Below are 14,675 nucleotides of genomic sequence, written 5' to 3'. Positions count from 1 at the left end.
CTGGTGGAAATGTCCAAGCCCTATTGAGGACAATTCGAAAAAACTATATGCATACACCCTCCTCATCTCATTCCCAGGAATTCACCTGAACGTGTTATTTCCAAAAGCACAAAACAACATGTGCACCAGGTTATTATGTATACTTCATCAAGGCTTTATATACATATTTCAAAATATGAGAGACAACTGAAATATTGGAGACAACTACATTGCCATTTGTTGGAGATTATACAAAGAAATTAAGGAATATCCACACAATAAGTACTGCGTAGCTGTTAAAAAGACAAGAAAAATTACGAATCTATAAGTGAAAATAAAAAATAGAAGGAAATATATTTAGTATTATACTTCAACTATAAAAATGAAAGAAAAATGAACATCATGTTACCCTATTACTATGTGTAATTTTCATGTTTTTATGTATCAATTTAAAACAAATGTAATTAAGATCATGGTGTAAGCTGAAAATAATAAGAAAAAGTATATTTGCTTGTTTTCATGAAAAGAAACACAATGGATAAACCAGCAATTAGTGGAAATTTATCTACAGGGATGCATGGAGATAGTATGCAAGGGGTCACAGAGAGAAGAGTGAAATTTCTCAGAATAAATCTTTCTATATAGTTTTGATTTCTGAATTCTATACGCTTCAAAAACTCAAAAAATAAAATCAACAAGGACCAAAAGGCTGAATATCAACAGAAAGAAATGAGCCAACCTGTGTAGTAAGTTCATGACAACCACGAAAATGAATTCCAGTAAGTTTTGAACACAGTACTTGTACCCTTAGTCTAAGAACAAAATGAGTCCAAAGTAATCTTGAGCTTACTTAAAAGGCTTGTAAAGAAACAACAGTGGAGCCGGGCACAGTGGCACACACCTACAATCCCAGCGTCTCGGGAGGCTGAGGCTGGAGGATCACATGTTTAAGACCAGCCTCAGCAACTTAGCAAGGCCCTAAGCAACTTAATGAGCCCTGTCTCAAAAAATAAAAGGGACTGGGGATGTGGCTCAGTGGTTAAGCACCCCTGGGTTCAATCCCCTCCAAAAATGACAGTGCTATAGTAATTCTGAAAACTATTTTATATTATAGAACTGGGCAAATGAGGTCACATATTAATGCTATTGAAAACAACAGTTGTTGCTGCAGAAGGGAAATACAAATGCAGAATGGGAACACATGAGGAAGTTGGGTTGATCTGGAACTAACAATAAGAACACCTGGTTTCAAATATATAAATACTTACTTCCCAGCTGGATCCATTCTCTGTAGGAGCCTAGAGCAAGACATCAGGAATAAAGACACCCCTAACACTATTGTTTCTAAATACCCCACTAAAAGAATCAAGGTTTATAAAATAGATGATCCTAGCATCAAATAGAACCAGAAAGCAAGGAAGTAATTGAGACTACTGGAGAAATGTCAAAAGTTATAGGAGCAACACTGGCCAAAACTGGGGCAATTGGAACATTTAAAAAGAATGAGAGCCAGGCACGTTGGTGCACACCTGCAATCCCAGCAACCAGGGAGGCTGAGGCAGGAGGATTCTAAGTTCAGGGCCAGCTTTAGCAACTCAGTGAGAGCCTGTCTCTAAATAAAATATTAAAAACGGCTGGGGATGTGGCTCAGTGGTTAAATGCATCTGGGTTCAATTCCTGGTAAAAAAGAAACAAAGAAAGAAAGAAATGATACTACTGAATTTAAAACACATTGGCTAAAAAGAAAAAAAACTTAGGTATCATTATGGTTATACTCAAAAATAAAAAGGGGCTAGAGCTGGAGTGCAACTCAGTGGTAGAATGCTTTCCTAGCATGCAAAAGGCCCTGGGTTCAATCCTCAGCACTGAAAACACTACGCAGACTTAGGGACTGACTTGAGTACCTCTTTACAGAAGAATACCAATGAGTAAATATTGAAGAAATAACAAATTTAAAAATAGTGAATTTTCAATTGCCAATATAATTTACACAGATAAAATTCATCAATAATAAAACTTACTACACGAAAATGTGCTAGGAGCCAGGCCTGGTAACATATACCTGCAATCCTAGCAACTCAAGAGGCTGAGGTAGGAGAATGACAAGTTTAAGGGCAGCCTGGGCAACTTAGCAAGACCCTGTCTCAAATTTTTTTAAAAACAGGCTAGGAGTATAGCTCAGTAGTAGACCACTTGCATGTGTGAGACCCTGGGTTCAATTATTATGAATAGAAAAAGGTAATTTTTTTTTTCAATACTGGGGATTAAACCCAGGGGTGCTTTACCACTGAGCTACATCCTCAACCCTTTTATTTTTTATTTTATTTTGACACAGGGTCTCACTAAATTGTGTAGGCTGGCCTTGAACTTGTGATCCTTCTGCCTCAACCTCCCATGTAGCTGAGATTAACAGGCCTGCACCACCGTGCCAGTGGAAAAAGGTAACTTTTATAATGGAAAAATCTAGCAACACTATTACCTAGGTGACTAAACTGAATTCCTCAAAATTAGGACAAACATATATTATGTACCTTCTGATGTGAAATAATGGGATGGACCCAACTTCACCTATTATTTGCTTACTAAAAATGTTTAATCTAAGTCTAAAACTGAGGAAAAAATCAGAAAATCCAGACTGGGGGACAATCTGGAAAATCAAAAGGTCAAAAACTAAATTAAAAAGACCAGGAGAGGGAGTTCTTCTAGATTAAAGGAAACCAGTTACATGGAGTGAATGATCCTCAGTTAGCTATCTGAGGCCTTTAAGGATTTTGAACTGTTTTAAAACTTATTATTCACTGGTACGGTGGCACAAACCTGTAATCCCAGCAGCTCAGGAGGCTGAGGCAGGAGGATAGTGAGTTCAAAGCCAGTCTCAGCAATGGTGAGACGCTAAGCAACTCATTGAGAATAACTAAAGCACAAAATAGGGCTGGGGATGTGGCTCAGTGGTGTTCAATCCCTGGTACCCAAATAAATAAATAAAACCTATTATTCTCCATAAGTATGTACAATTACTATATGTTAATTCAAAATTCAAAAATTTGGGGCTGAGAGGTTAGCTCTGTGGTAACCTTGCCTAGCATGCATGAGGCCCTAGGTTCAGTCACAAATTCTGCCCCACCCTCCAAGAAAAAGAAGTTCAGGGGGAAAAAAAACGCATATTATACACATTTAAAAAGAGAAAGAGCTGGGGGTGGGGGAGCCTGGGGTTGTGGCTCAGTTAAGAGCGCTCACCTAGCATGTGCAAGGCCCTGGGTTCGATCCTCAGCACCACATAAAAATAAATAAAATAAAGGTATTGTGTCCAACTACAACTAAAAAGTAAATATTTTTAAAAAGAAAGAGCAAATATGGCAAAATGTTAACAGGTGAAAGGAGTACGGGTATTTATTGTATTCATTTTGAACTTTTCTATAGATCTAAAATTTCTCAAAATAAAATTTCAGGGGAAAGAAAGAAAAAAACAAACAAACAAAAGCTGGTTCCACGGTGTGCCTCTGTTTACCAGCGGTGAGACTAGTTTACTCACTTAACCTCTGTGCCTCAGCTTCCTGTAAAATGGAGATAACAGTGGGGCCACGGGGGGCCCTAGCTCAGTGCTGGGGTGCTTGCCTAACACACGCTGGGCCCTGGGTTCAATCTCCAGCACTGCAAAAAGTGAAATAAAGCTGCATCACACTTCAGTGTAACTACTGAGGTCTAACTAACCCAGCCCAAGGTTTTGAAAAGAAGGATAATAGTGGTTCTTATTCACAGGTCGTTGTGAAAATTAAATAAAATGTGTAGTGTACTTGGCACAAGTATATGGTGTATATCAGTCCTCAACAGTGTTCGCTGTGAGCTCCTCACTGCCATCACTGCTGTTACTCTAATTGCACCCAAACCATTACAGCTTAAATGTCACATAATGTCAGGTTACAAATCTGTGCTGAGGCCAGGTGCTGTGGTGCACACCTGTAATCCCAGCTACTCAGAAGGCTGAAGCAGGAGGTTCAAGGCCAGCCTTGGCAACTTACTGAGAAATTAAAAAGTAACTAGAATTTTGGAAAAAAAATTTAAAGGTTAGGGGTATAACTAAATAGTAAAGCAAACTATAGTTTGAATTCTACACACACATGCATAGGTACAGAAACCAACAGGGGAGGGGTTCAGTGGGAGGACATGTGCTTAGAATGCTCAAGGCACTGGGTTCAATTCCCTGCACATTAAAAAAAAAAAAAAAAAAAAAAATTCTGTGCTGAGACAAGACCAGGAAACTCACAAAGGCTTTTACCCACTCCTTATAGTAAAACGGAAGTAAAAGCTAGTGGCAGGGACTCCTCAAGAAATTAATCTATGCCAAAAAGGCACTTCCTGACTCTCAAAGAGATCCTAAATAAATTCTCAAGAACATATCTTATTTTCCTCTGTATTTAAAAATAATATTGATAGATAGGGCTGTGGCTGTAGCTCAGTAGCAAAGTGCTTGCCTAGCATGTGTGAGGTACTGGGTTCGATCCTCAGTACCACATGTAAGTAAATAAATAAAAATAAAGGTTCATCCACAAATTAAACTATATATATTATTTTTTAAATAATATTGATTACAAAATCAAATTCATAAAGCAGTTCAGTTCTAGTTCCTAGAAGGAGCTAATGTAAGGAGAATAAGAACATAAGTGAAAGTCAACTGCTAGAAAAAATATCTCCCAACACCTGCTCAAGGAGATGTGTAAAAGGATGCTCAATATAGTTTTATAAACTATTTTTTAAAAAACTGAAAACAACCTACTGTCCATCACCAGGAGCCTGGATAAACTGGTATGCTCAACCATTTGAGTACAAAATCGCCATTAAGGTGAATAGTTAGATTTATAGGCACCAGCATAGAACTAAAACAAAATGCTTTTAAAGTTGCAAAATGGTACATACATTACAGAACTATTTCTACAATGAGCGCTGAAAACACACAAGCCAACTTCAGATGGTTCATACATGGTACAAACACAGTCAAGTACAAAAACATGTTCTTCAGGAAGGATCTATGCCAACCTCTGGATGGTGGTTTCCTCTGGAGAGAGAGGGAGGGAAACGGGACTGGGCAGGGGAACAAAGGGGACCACAACTTCCTCAGAAATGTTTTATTTAACGAAGGAAAGCCATCTGAAGAAACTTCACAGTCTTTTTCTCATGAAGGACTCAACAGTAAGGAAAGGGAACCTGCAGGGCCAGGTTCAAGACACAGGAGCCAGAAGCCAGCAGGGGAGGGCTGCAGGATGTGCACCATCTGCCCCACCTGGGCTCGGTGGTCCCTGGGCAGGAGAAATGCCACCACCTCACTCCAGGAGGCTCCAGCAGAGTCCCATGAGCAGGCCAGGGTCCCACAAGGCCCCACAGCTGGCAGAAGGTGGCCTTCAAGCTCTAATGAGGACAGCAAGTGGCTTTAGCAGTGCCTACCTGGACTTGCAACTTACCGAACAGAAAGTGTGAAGTCTCCAGGGTTACTTTTACTGGGCCTTGCCAAAAAGCTGCCATCGACGCCTCTTGTCAACAGTAGATTTTCGGCCTCCACACCAGTGATATTTGGGTGAAACCATCTTGAAGGGAAAAAAAAAAAAAAAAAAAAACAGTAAAAAACAAAGGCCTGTGTCAGCTCTGCTCTCCATGCCATAGCAGCTGAGCTGCACGTGGGTGGCCAAGAGAAACAGGCACGGCCCCCCTGCCCCTGTCCCCTGCTCCTCGGCTGCCCCGCCCCACCTCTGCAATCACAGGGGCCAGGGATCCTTCTGGCACAGTGGTAGGTAGGACAAGGGGCATGGTCAGTGGGACTGGGCCTGGGGCTATTCAGATGGCACACTAATGGGACCAGGCCCCAAAAGAAAGTCCACATGGTCAGAAACTTGGTAGACAGAATGAGATTGGGCAAACAAGTTAGTAAATAAACAGATTATTTAATAAATAAGTAAACACATTGAGGGTAATGGGAGCCAGGTTTCTCACCACTGAGGGGGAAACACAAATGTTACGAGAAAGCCAGAATAAACACTGAGCGTAAGATGGCGATTGGAGCTATCAGCATACATTCTAAACGTATGTAGAAAAACCAAAATGGGGGGCTAGCTCAGCAGCAGGGGATGTGCTTAGCATACTCAAGACCCCGGGGTTCAACCCCAGCACATAAAAAGGAAAGAAAAAGCATATATGCTTCCGTGTACGTATACAGGTATGTACACACACACAAACACACACACACACTCTCCCAGTTCTCTGAAAAGCCTCGGAAGCAATAATACCCCAGTACCAATCAGCATACCTAACACCCTCATCTGAGTTTTCTCACACCATTCTCCCATAAAAGGAAGGGCTCAAGGCTGATACCAGGGCTGAGGCAGTGAAAGGAAGAAGATAAGCATAGAAATTTTATTGTGTGACAGTGAAAAAGCACTCCAGCCAGGAACAGTGTGCACGCCTGTGATCTCAGCAGCCTGGAAGGCTGAGGAAGGAGAATCCCAAGTTTGAGGCCAACCTCAGCAACTTAGTGAGGCCCTAAGTAACTTGGCAAGAGACCTTGTCTCAAAATAAAAAGTAAAAAGGGCTGAGGGGGGTGGTGGCTCAGTACTAAAGTGCCCCTGGGTTCAATTTCTGATATCAGAAAAGAAAAAGAGTATGGCAGACAACTTGAAGGGCCTCCCACTGGCCAAAGTAGGGGCAGTAAAAACAAATTAGAACCCATGAAGAAAAAGGTGCCCTGGAGAAGTCACACCAGAGACGAGCAGAATGACAGCTGCAGGAGCTCCTGGTACCACACCATGGGAAGAGGTGGTGGCGGTTCACATGTCAGTTAGAGAAGATGAACGCGGTCTAGAGATGGATTGGGGGGGGGTGGCGGTGGGAGCACAGCAGATGAATGTGGTGATCCCCAGAAATGGCAAAAATGGTCCACTTCAGGTTATAGATATTCTGCCACAACAAAAAATGACACACGGGAAAATTTTGCAGCAGAATCACAAACAATAAGTATGGAAAGAGTGGAAGAATTGGAACATCACCATCTGGAAGTCATATTAATACTTCAGGAATCACTACTAAAACTAGTGGGTGAATATCTCAGAAAGAACAGGATATTCAATTGCCAACACAAAAAAATGAAAATAAAAAAGGAGAAACATGATATTGACAGCAATTCACTCAGAGTGCCTCCCCACAAAATGCTTTTTTTTGAAGGGAGGGATACAAGGCGTTGATCCTAGGGGTACTTAACCACTGAACCACATCCCCCGCACTTTTTTATTTTGAGACTGAATCTTAAGGCCTCACTAAGTTGCTGAAGCTGGCTTTGAACTCATGATCCTCCTGCCTCAGCCTCCTGAGGCCCTGGGATTACAGGTGTGCACGACCACTTCTGGCAAAAAATGCTTATTTTTAAAAAATAATAAATGGTAGTGCACGCCTAGAATCCCAGTGTCTCAGGAGGCTGAGGCACAAGGATCCCAAGTTTGAGGCCAGGCTTAGCAAAGCCTAAGCAATTTAGTGAGACTCTGACTCAAAATAAAAATAAAAAGGGCTGGGGATATGACTCAGTGGTAAAGCACCCCTGGGTTCAATCCCTATCAGAAAAAAAAAAAAAATGCAGTGGAAAAATTTCGCAGATATTTATCTTAAAGAATTAGCAAAAGTTATAGATTAAAATGACATTATGGAGGGGGGATAGTAGAGGATAGGAAAGGTAGTAGAATACAACAGTTACTAATATGGCATTATGTAAAAATGTGGATGTGTAACCGATGTGATTCTGCAATCTGTATTTGGGGTAAAAATGGGAGTTCATAACCCACTTGAATCTAATGTATGAAATATGATATGTCAAGAGTTTTGTAATGTTTTGAACAACCAATAAAAAAAATAAAATAAAATAAGGAAAAAAAAAAGAAAATGCACAACTCAAAAAAATAAAATAAAATAAAATGACATTATGTCTCCTGATACAATACAATGAGAATACAAGTGTTGTCTCTGTGATATTCCTGCCAGAACTATACTACTTGAATCTAATGATGAGGAACACCAGGCAAATTCCAAATAGGTGAATCTACAAACTATTAGTGTGTACTCTTCACAAATGTCATAACCATGAATGCCTGGGATTGACGGGGGAAAAGCATCCAGATTAAAAGTCAGTAACAAGATACCAAATGTAACGCAGGGCATGATCCTAGACAATAACATGTATCAGAAAGAAAGGGGTAAAAGGGAAGAAGAATATTTGTTCGTTTTGTCTTTTGTGATACAGGACATTACTGGAACAGTCTAAAAGGGGTCTAAGGATTTGATGGCAGGACTATTCTAATGACAATTCTGATGATGTACTGTGATTATGCGACCAAGTATCCTAGTTTTTAGGAAATACACACTGAAGCATTTGGGCAATGAAAGATCATGTCTGCAACTTATCTCAAATGGTTCAGGAAAAAAAAATTATATACATAGTACACATATATATAAGTATGTAGAAAGTGGGAGACTTGGCAACATGCTGCATTGGCGACTGGTGTATCTGGGTGAGAAATAAACAGAATTCTCTGCATCTTTTGTGTAGCTTTGAAATTACTTCAAATACAATGTTTTTAAAAACACACATCTATCCTGGGTGGCATTTGCAGCAAGATTCCTTCAAAGATTTCAAAAGTCACCAAGAATTGGAGTAAGAGAGTAATTTCTAATGTCAAATTATTCTAAATCTTTCCAGGCTAATTCAATGCTTCTCAATACTCCCAGGAACCTAAGTCAATATTAAATGTAGAGTCCCAGCACTGACAAGCAAATGGACTTTCAAGAGACTCTCAACAAACACTGGCCCAATTAGAGTGCTTCCCGACAGTGGAGGAGAGGGTGCGAGAGGGAAGAGGTGTCCCACATCCTGCAGGGAGGACGTGGAGAGCCATGGGGACTCCCTAGAAACACACCAAAGCTCCACGCTTACTAACCCCATGACCTGGGCAAGTTCTTTAGCTCTTTCTACCTCACATTTCTCCTCTATAAAATGACAGTTTTTTTTAAGAGGAAGCAGAAGGCTGGGGTTGTAGCTCAGCAGTAGAGCATTTGCCTAGCATGTGCAAGGCACTGGGTTCAATTCTCAGCACCATATATAAATAAATGAATAAAACAAAAATCCACCAACATCTAAAAAATATATAATATTAAAAAAAAAAGAGTAAGCTGAGAGCTGAGGCACACTGACACACGCCTATCATCACAGCTGAGGCAGGAGAAACTCAAGTTCAAGGCCAGCCTCAGCAACTTAGTGAGACCATGTCTCTGAAAAAAAAAAAAAAAAAAAGGTCTGGGGATGTGGCTCAGTGGTAACATGCCCCTGGGTTCAATGCCCAGTACACACACTCCAAAAAAGAGTGAGCTAAGAATCCAGGGCATATGATATACCCCAGTGATAGGGCACATGCCTAGCATGTGTGAGGTCCTGGATGCAATTCCCCAACGCAATGGGGGAAAAAAAAAAAGCATGTTTACACTGCTATATAAGAAAAATTCATACAGTGGACTATTAGTCATAAAAAGGAATGAAATACTGATAAATGTTATAATCTGGATGAACCTTGAAAACATGTCAAGTGAAAGAAGGCAGACACAAGAGGACACACATTGTATAAATCCACTGATATGAAATATCCAAATAGGCAAAGCCACAGAGACAGAAGTAGGACAATGCCTGCTTAGGGCTGAGGGGCGAGAGAGGATGAGAGGGGTAATGGCTAAGGGATTGGAGGTTTCTTCATGAAATTAAAAAATGTTCTCAAATTGTGGTGATCAATATGTGGACATATTAAAAACCACTGATTAAACTTTAAATGGGTGAACTGTATGGTATGTAAATTATACTCATGGAATCTAAGAATTATTTGAGATAATAGAAGAGAAGGGCCTACTAAATTTATTTCCGAAACAAACACAGAACAACTACGGGGCATCTAGGCACTGAGGACACCCAGTTAGCAAAGTCTCTGCCCTCAGGGAGCTTTCTTTATAATGGGAGGAGAGAGAAAATTAAGGTAAGCAGATGAAATGTCAGATGATGCTCTAAACAGGAATGAGACCAGGTGAGGGGACTGAAGCGGGGAGAGGAAGTGGAAGCTCCTTAGGCAGGTGGCCAGGGGTCCTGGATGGTAAGGCAGCAGCTTTCTCCAGCACTGGGGGCCTCCCACAGGCTAGCAGGCACTCCACCCCGGAAGGCAACACCATATCAGAGATGTGGAAGGAGTGGCAGCTCCTGCAGACACTAGGAGAGGACCACCCAGGCAGAGGGGGAAGCAAGACAAGGGCACGGGTAGGGCACAGGCAGGGCACGGGCAGACCAGGCCTGACCACTCAAGCAGGAAGCAGTAACACTGGAGCAAGGCAGACAAGCGCAGGGACAGGAGAAGCAGGGAGGCTACAAAAGGCCCGAGAGGGCACTGCCAAAACCTAGCCTTTATTTTTTGTGAAATGGAAAAGAACTACAGGGTCTAAGGCGGAGCAGCACCAGGATCTGACTTCACTTTTAAATGACCCTTCAGGTTCCTGTGTGAGAGCAAGGAGAGAAACACACCCAGCAGTGGGAAAGCCATCATCCATGGTGATCCAGGCGGAAGGCAGACATGCTAAGGACCAGGAGCAGCATAGCAGGGGGGAAGGAGCGCACATGGGACTGCGCCACCCCCACCCACAGGACTGGTGACAGATTTCATACACCGATGGAAAAAGAAACACAGGGGCACAAAGAACTCCTAGGCTTGGGGTCAGGCAACTACAAGGTGGAAGGTGCCATGCGGGGAGATCTGGAAAGCCCAATGTCAGGCCCTGTATGTGTGAAATATGTGCTGCCCAGAGCCCTCCAGGAGTTTAGGACACAATAAGCAGAAAGTGTTGGGCACTGTTAATGTGCATCATAATAAATACAAGGCTGTTCGGACAACAAGTCATCAGAAAATGCAGGAATCCACACTCAGTCTGATTTTGACATCCGTGAAGTTTATATTAACTAAAATTTATTTTTCACTTTTCCTGTGGCATCTTATTAGTGCTTTGGGAGGTTTTCAAACATCATTCTGATGAACTGATTGTCTTTAAGAAAAATCACAAGGCTCAAGTCAAAAGAATAAAATATTAGTTTGCCTTGTACAACCCATGAGAGCTAGTCAGAAGATCCAGACAGATTTCCCACAGGGAAGCCGTGACCTCAATCTATCTGACAGCTCTTAATCCAGACCCCAGGTCTTGTGCATGCAGCACAAGTTGTGGCCACCTCAGCCAGTCCTGCCCTGGCTTCTTCATCTGCTGTCCCTGCTAATGTCCTCACAGCTCCAGGGAATAAAAAGTGGCAACCGAGGGCCTCCAGGTATTTACAATTTTTCCAAAAGTATAATGGAACTCCACGCTACCCACATAAGCTAATTAGTCTACCCACATGAACCAATTAAAATGTCAAATCTCTTTCCCTTTTGGCTTCAAAACATCCATTTAACCTCGTGTGACAGTCTGAAGTTGAGTGGCATATATGCCTTCTACTCGGAGAAAAAAAAAATGGAAAAAATAATATTGGTATAATCTAAGTTTGAGGACCAGCTCTTTCAGAAAACAGAGTTTGACTTTAAAAATAAATAAATAAATAAAAAGACAACCCTTCACTGGGTGAAGGGGAACACAACTCTGGTCCCAGGCTATTTCAGTTCAAATCCCAGATGTGTGACCCCAGGCTAGTTATTTAAGCTCTCTACTAAGTCATCTACAGAATAGGGACCATAAAAGTACCTATATCATTTTACCAAAAGAGAAAAATGAGTTAGTACTGCGTGTAATTAATTGTGTGTGTGTGTGTGTGTGTGTGTATTATACGTTATAGTGCAATAAGGACTGGAACAGTGCACAGGACAATGGTAACTGCCTAAGTTTCCCTCTCCCCACATAACCTTCAAAAACAACACAGGGTGGTGGGGGGTGGGGAGCAGTGGTAGAGCACATGATTAGCACGAGGGAAGCCCTGGTTCAATCCCTAGAACCCAAATTTAAAAATAAAACTACACAAAAACCAGGCCCTAGCTTGGTGCAGGGCCACAGGACTGTAATTCCAGTGACTTCAGAGACTGAAATAGGAGGATCACAAGTTTGAGGCCAGCCTGGGCAACATAGCAAGACTCTCTCAAAATAAACATTTTTTAAAAGGCTGGACAGGTACAGTTGTGCATGCCTGTAATCCCAGAAGTTTGCGAGGCTGAGGCAGGAGAATCAAAAGTTCAAAGTCAGCCCCAGCAATTTAGCCAGGACTTAAGCAACTTAACAAGGCCCTGTCTCAAAATACAAAAAATAAAAAAGGGCTGGGTATGTGGCTCAGTAGTTAAGCACTCCTGGTACCAAAAAAAAAAAAAAAAAGGGGGGGGGGGCCTGGGGTTAGGGATATAACGCAATGGTAGAGTGACCCTGGGCTAAATATACAGCACCAGAAGTAGTATGCAGAGAATGCCCAAATTTCCAAAATATCCCAAAGTATAAAAAAAATACCTCAAATCTCAGTGAGAGATGTTTCATCTTCCCTCTGCAATCCTTGGCACCAAGCAAGGACATTCTGAGAAAAACTGCCCAGGAGAGAACGGGGAGCTCATATGAGGCCTAAAATTGCTCCAAAATTTCCTCCAGCAGGACAAAATCCACCCAAAGGGTGAGAATACTGAAAAAGCTTCTAGTAGCTCAGAGCCCTGTTTCTAGGGAAGGGGCACAATTTTAGGGGGAAAGAATAAAGAGCTCTACAAATAAATTACAAAGCCAAGAAGAAATGAGTAATTTTTCTAGGTAAATGTGGATTAGCAAAATGGACCTCATTTAGAGAGAAAAAACTTAGAACAATTTCTACAGAAAAATAATTTTAAAATTATCCCACAGGCTGGGAGTGGTGGTGCACGCCTGTATCCCAGCAGCTCGAGTGGCTAAGGCAGGAGAATTACAAATTCAGAGTCAGTCTCAGCAATTTAGTGAGGCCCTAAGCAACTCAGTGAGACCCTGTCTCAAGAGAAAAAATAGAAAGGGTTGGGGAGGGGGCTGGGGTTGTGGCTCAGAGGTAGAGCACTTGCTGCTTGCCTAATATGTTTGAGGTACCGAGTTCAATCCTCGGCACCACATGAAAATAAAATATATTGTGTCTCCCTATAACTTATATATTTAAAAGGGTTGGGGATGTGGCTCTGTGGCTAGGTATCCCTGGGTTCAATACCTAGTACAAAAAAAAAGGGGGAGGGGGGTGAATTGCTACTTAACCTTGGAGCAAGAAAAGGCTTTCTACAACTCAAAATTTAAGGGCAATAAAAAAATTGATAAATCTAGGATGCCAATTTTAACATTGCCTTCAACTCAATTGAAGAAAAAGTCACTGAATGGTAAAATCTCAAGGACTGAAGTCAGTTCTAACCTCCAATTTGAGGGTCTTTCAAAAGTGTTCATTCTCTGGGAACCAAGAAACAGATCCAACTTCATTCTAAGGTAGACAATTTACAGCCCACTGTCCCTCCCAGAGTTCAGTTCTCATCTCGGCCTAAAAATCCTTCATCTATAAAAATAATGACATTCCAAGACTCAGAAAAACAGCCATATCATTAAATCTGGATGCAGTATTTCACTTTTCCAGCATTTACTCGGAGTTTCTGTGTTTTGTTTTGTTCTGGAGTTTGAACCCAGAGCCTCAAGCATACTCAGCACATGTTCTATCACTGAACTACAACCCCAGCCCTTACTCATATTTTTCAATCTGCAAGATAAAAACCCTGATGTTTCAGAGAGAAACATCAGGAAAATGCTTCCAAAGAACACATTTTAAAAGCAGGTATGAGCACACCTATAAATCTCAGCTACTCAAAAGGCTAAGACACAATGTTCACCAAGTTCAAGATCAGCCTGTGCCACCATACTACACCCTGTCAAAAATAAACTTTCATCAATATGAAATGACTCTATTAAATGATTATGTAATACTCTTTATCTTGAATCTTTCCTTAGCCTGATATTATTGGTACCACCCCCAAATCCTCCTTTGCCTATGTTTGATTTATTCTTTGTCATTATTTCTGGGTCTGCTTGTCTTTTCTGAGCAGAACACAATTGGATTTTTCTTTTTAATTCCATCTGACTCGGCCATTAATTGGGGGACTTAATCAGAGATCAAGTGACAGCTTAGGTTGGTCTCATAGCTGCCAATTGTTTTCAACTTTCAACTTTCTGCCTTTTGCTATTTTGCTACTTCATTGACTTGCAGCAGAAACCCAGTTTCTAATTCTAACATGATTTTAATTCTTTTTTAAATTATAAAGATGGATATTTTGTAGCACTTCAAACATATCCTAAAGTAAGCTTATAACTACCCCATTAATGAAGGAGATAAAATGTTTCCTCCTCTCTAGGGAAAGTGAAATCCCTGTTGCTGCTCTCTCTCTCACCAGCCCACCTCATTATTAGCCTTCATCAAATGAAATACTATAAGCCCAGCTACTGCTGTCTCCCCACCTAGTACTGGGGACTGAACCCAGGGATGGTCTACCATGGAGCTATGCCCTCAGCCTCACTGACCTATTTATTTATTCATTTCTCAAATAGCCCCCTCCTTTTAAAGCCCTTTTTATCTTATTTAGCCCTTTCTAAAATCATTTTGATTCATTTATTATAATGGTTCAGAAAGGTAA

At 41.3% G+C, this 14,675-nt stretch overlaps 1 protein-coding gene across 2 annotated transcripts in view; it reads right to left on the bottom strand.

Moving 5' to 3' along the window:
• Ptpn11 (protein tyrosine phosphatase non-receptor type 11) overlaps window positions 1-5,647 on the bottom strand; it is a 59,741-nt gene extending 54,094 nt beyond the window's left edge. For both annotated transcript variants that reach the window (XM_048785733.1, XM_015505135.2), the window contains exon 1: window positions 5,436-5,647. In XM_048785733.1, the coding sequence (XP_048641690.1) occupies window positions 5,436-5,632 (197 nt within the window). In that variant the 5' untranslated portion in view covers window positions 5,633-5,647. The remainder of the gene's footprint in view (window positions 1-5,435) is intronic.
• Window positions 5,648-14,675: the final 9,028 nt, after the last annotated feature.

Source organism: Marmota marmota, unplaced genomic scaffold (genome assembly GCF_001458135.2).
Source record: "Marmota marmota marmota unplaced genomic scaffold, marMar, whole genome shotgun sequence".
NCBI lineage: Eukaryota > Metazoa > Chordata > Mammalia > Rodentia > Sciuridae > Marmota > Marmota marmota.
This window is presented reverse-complemented; position numbering and strand designations above follow the sequence as displayed.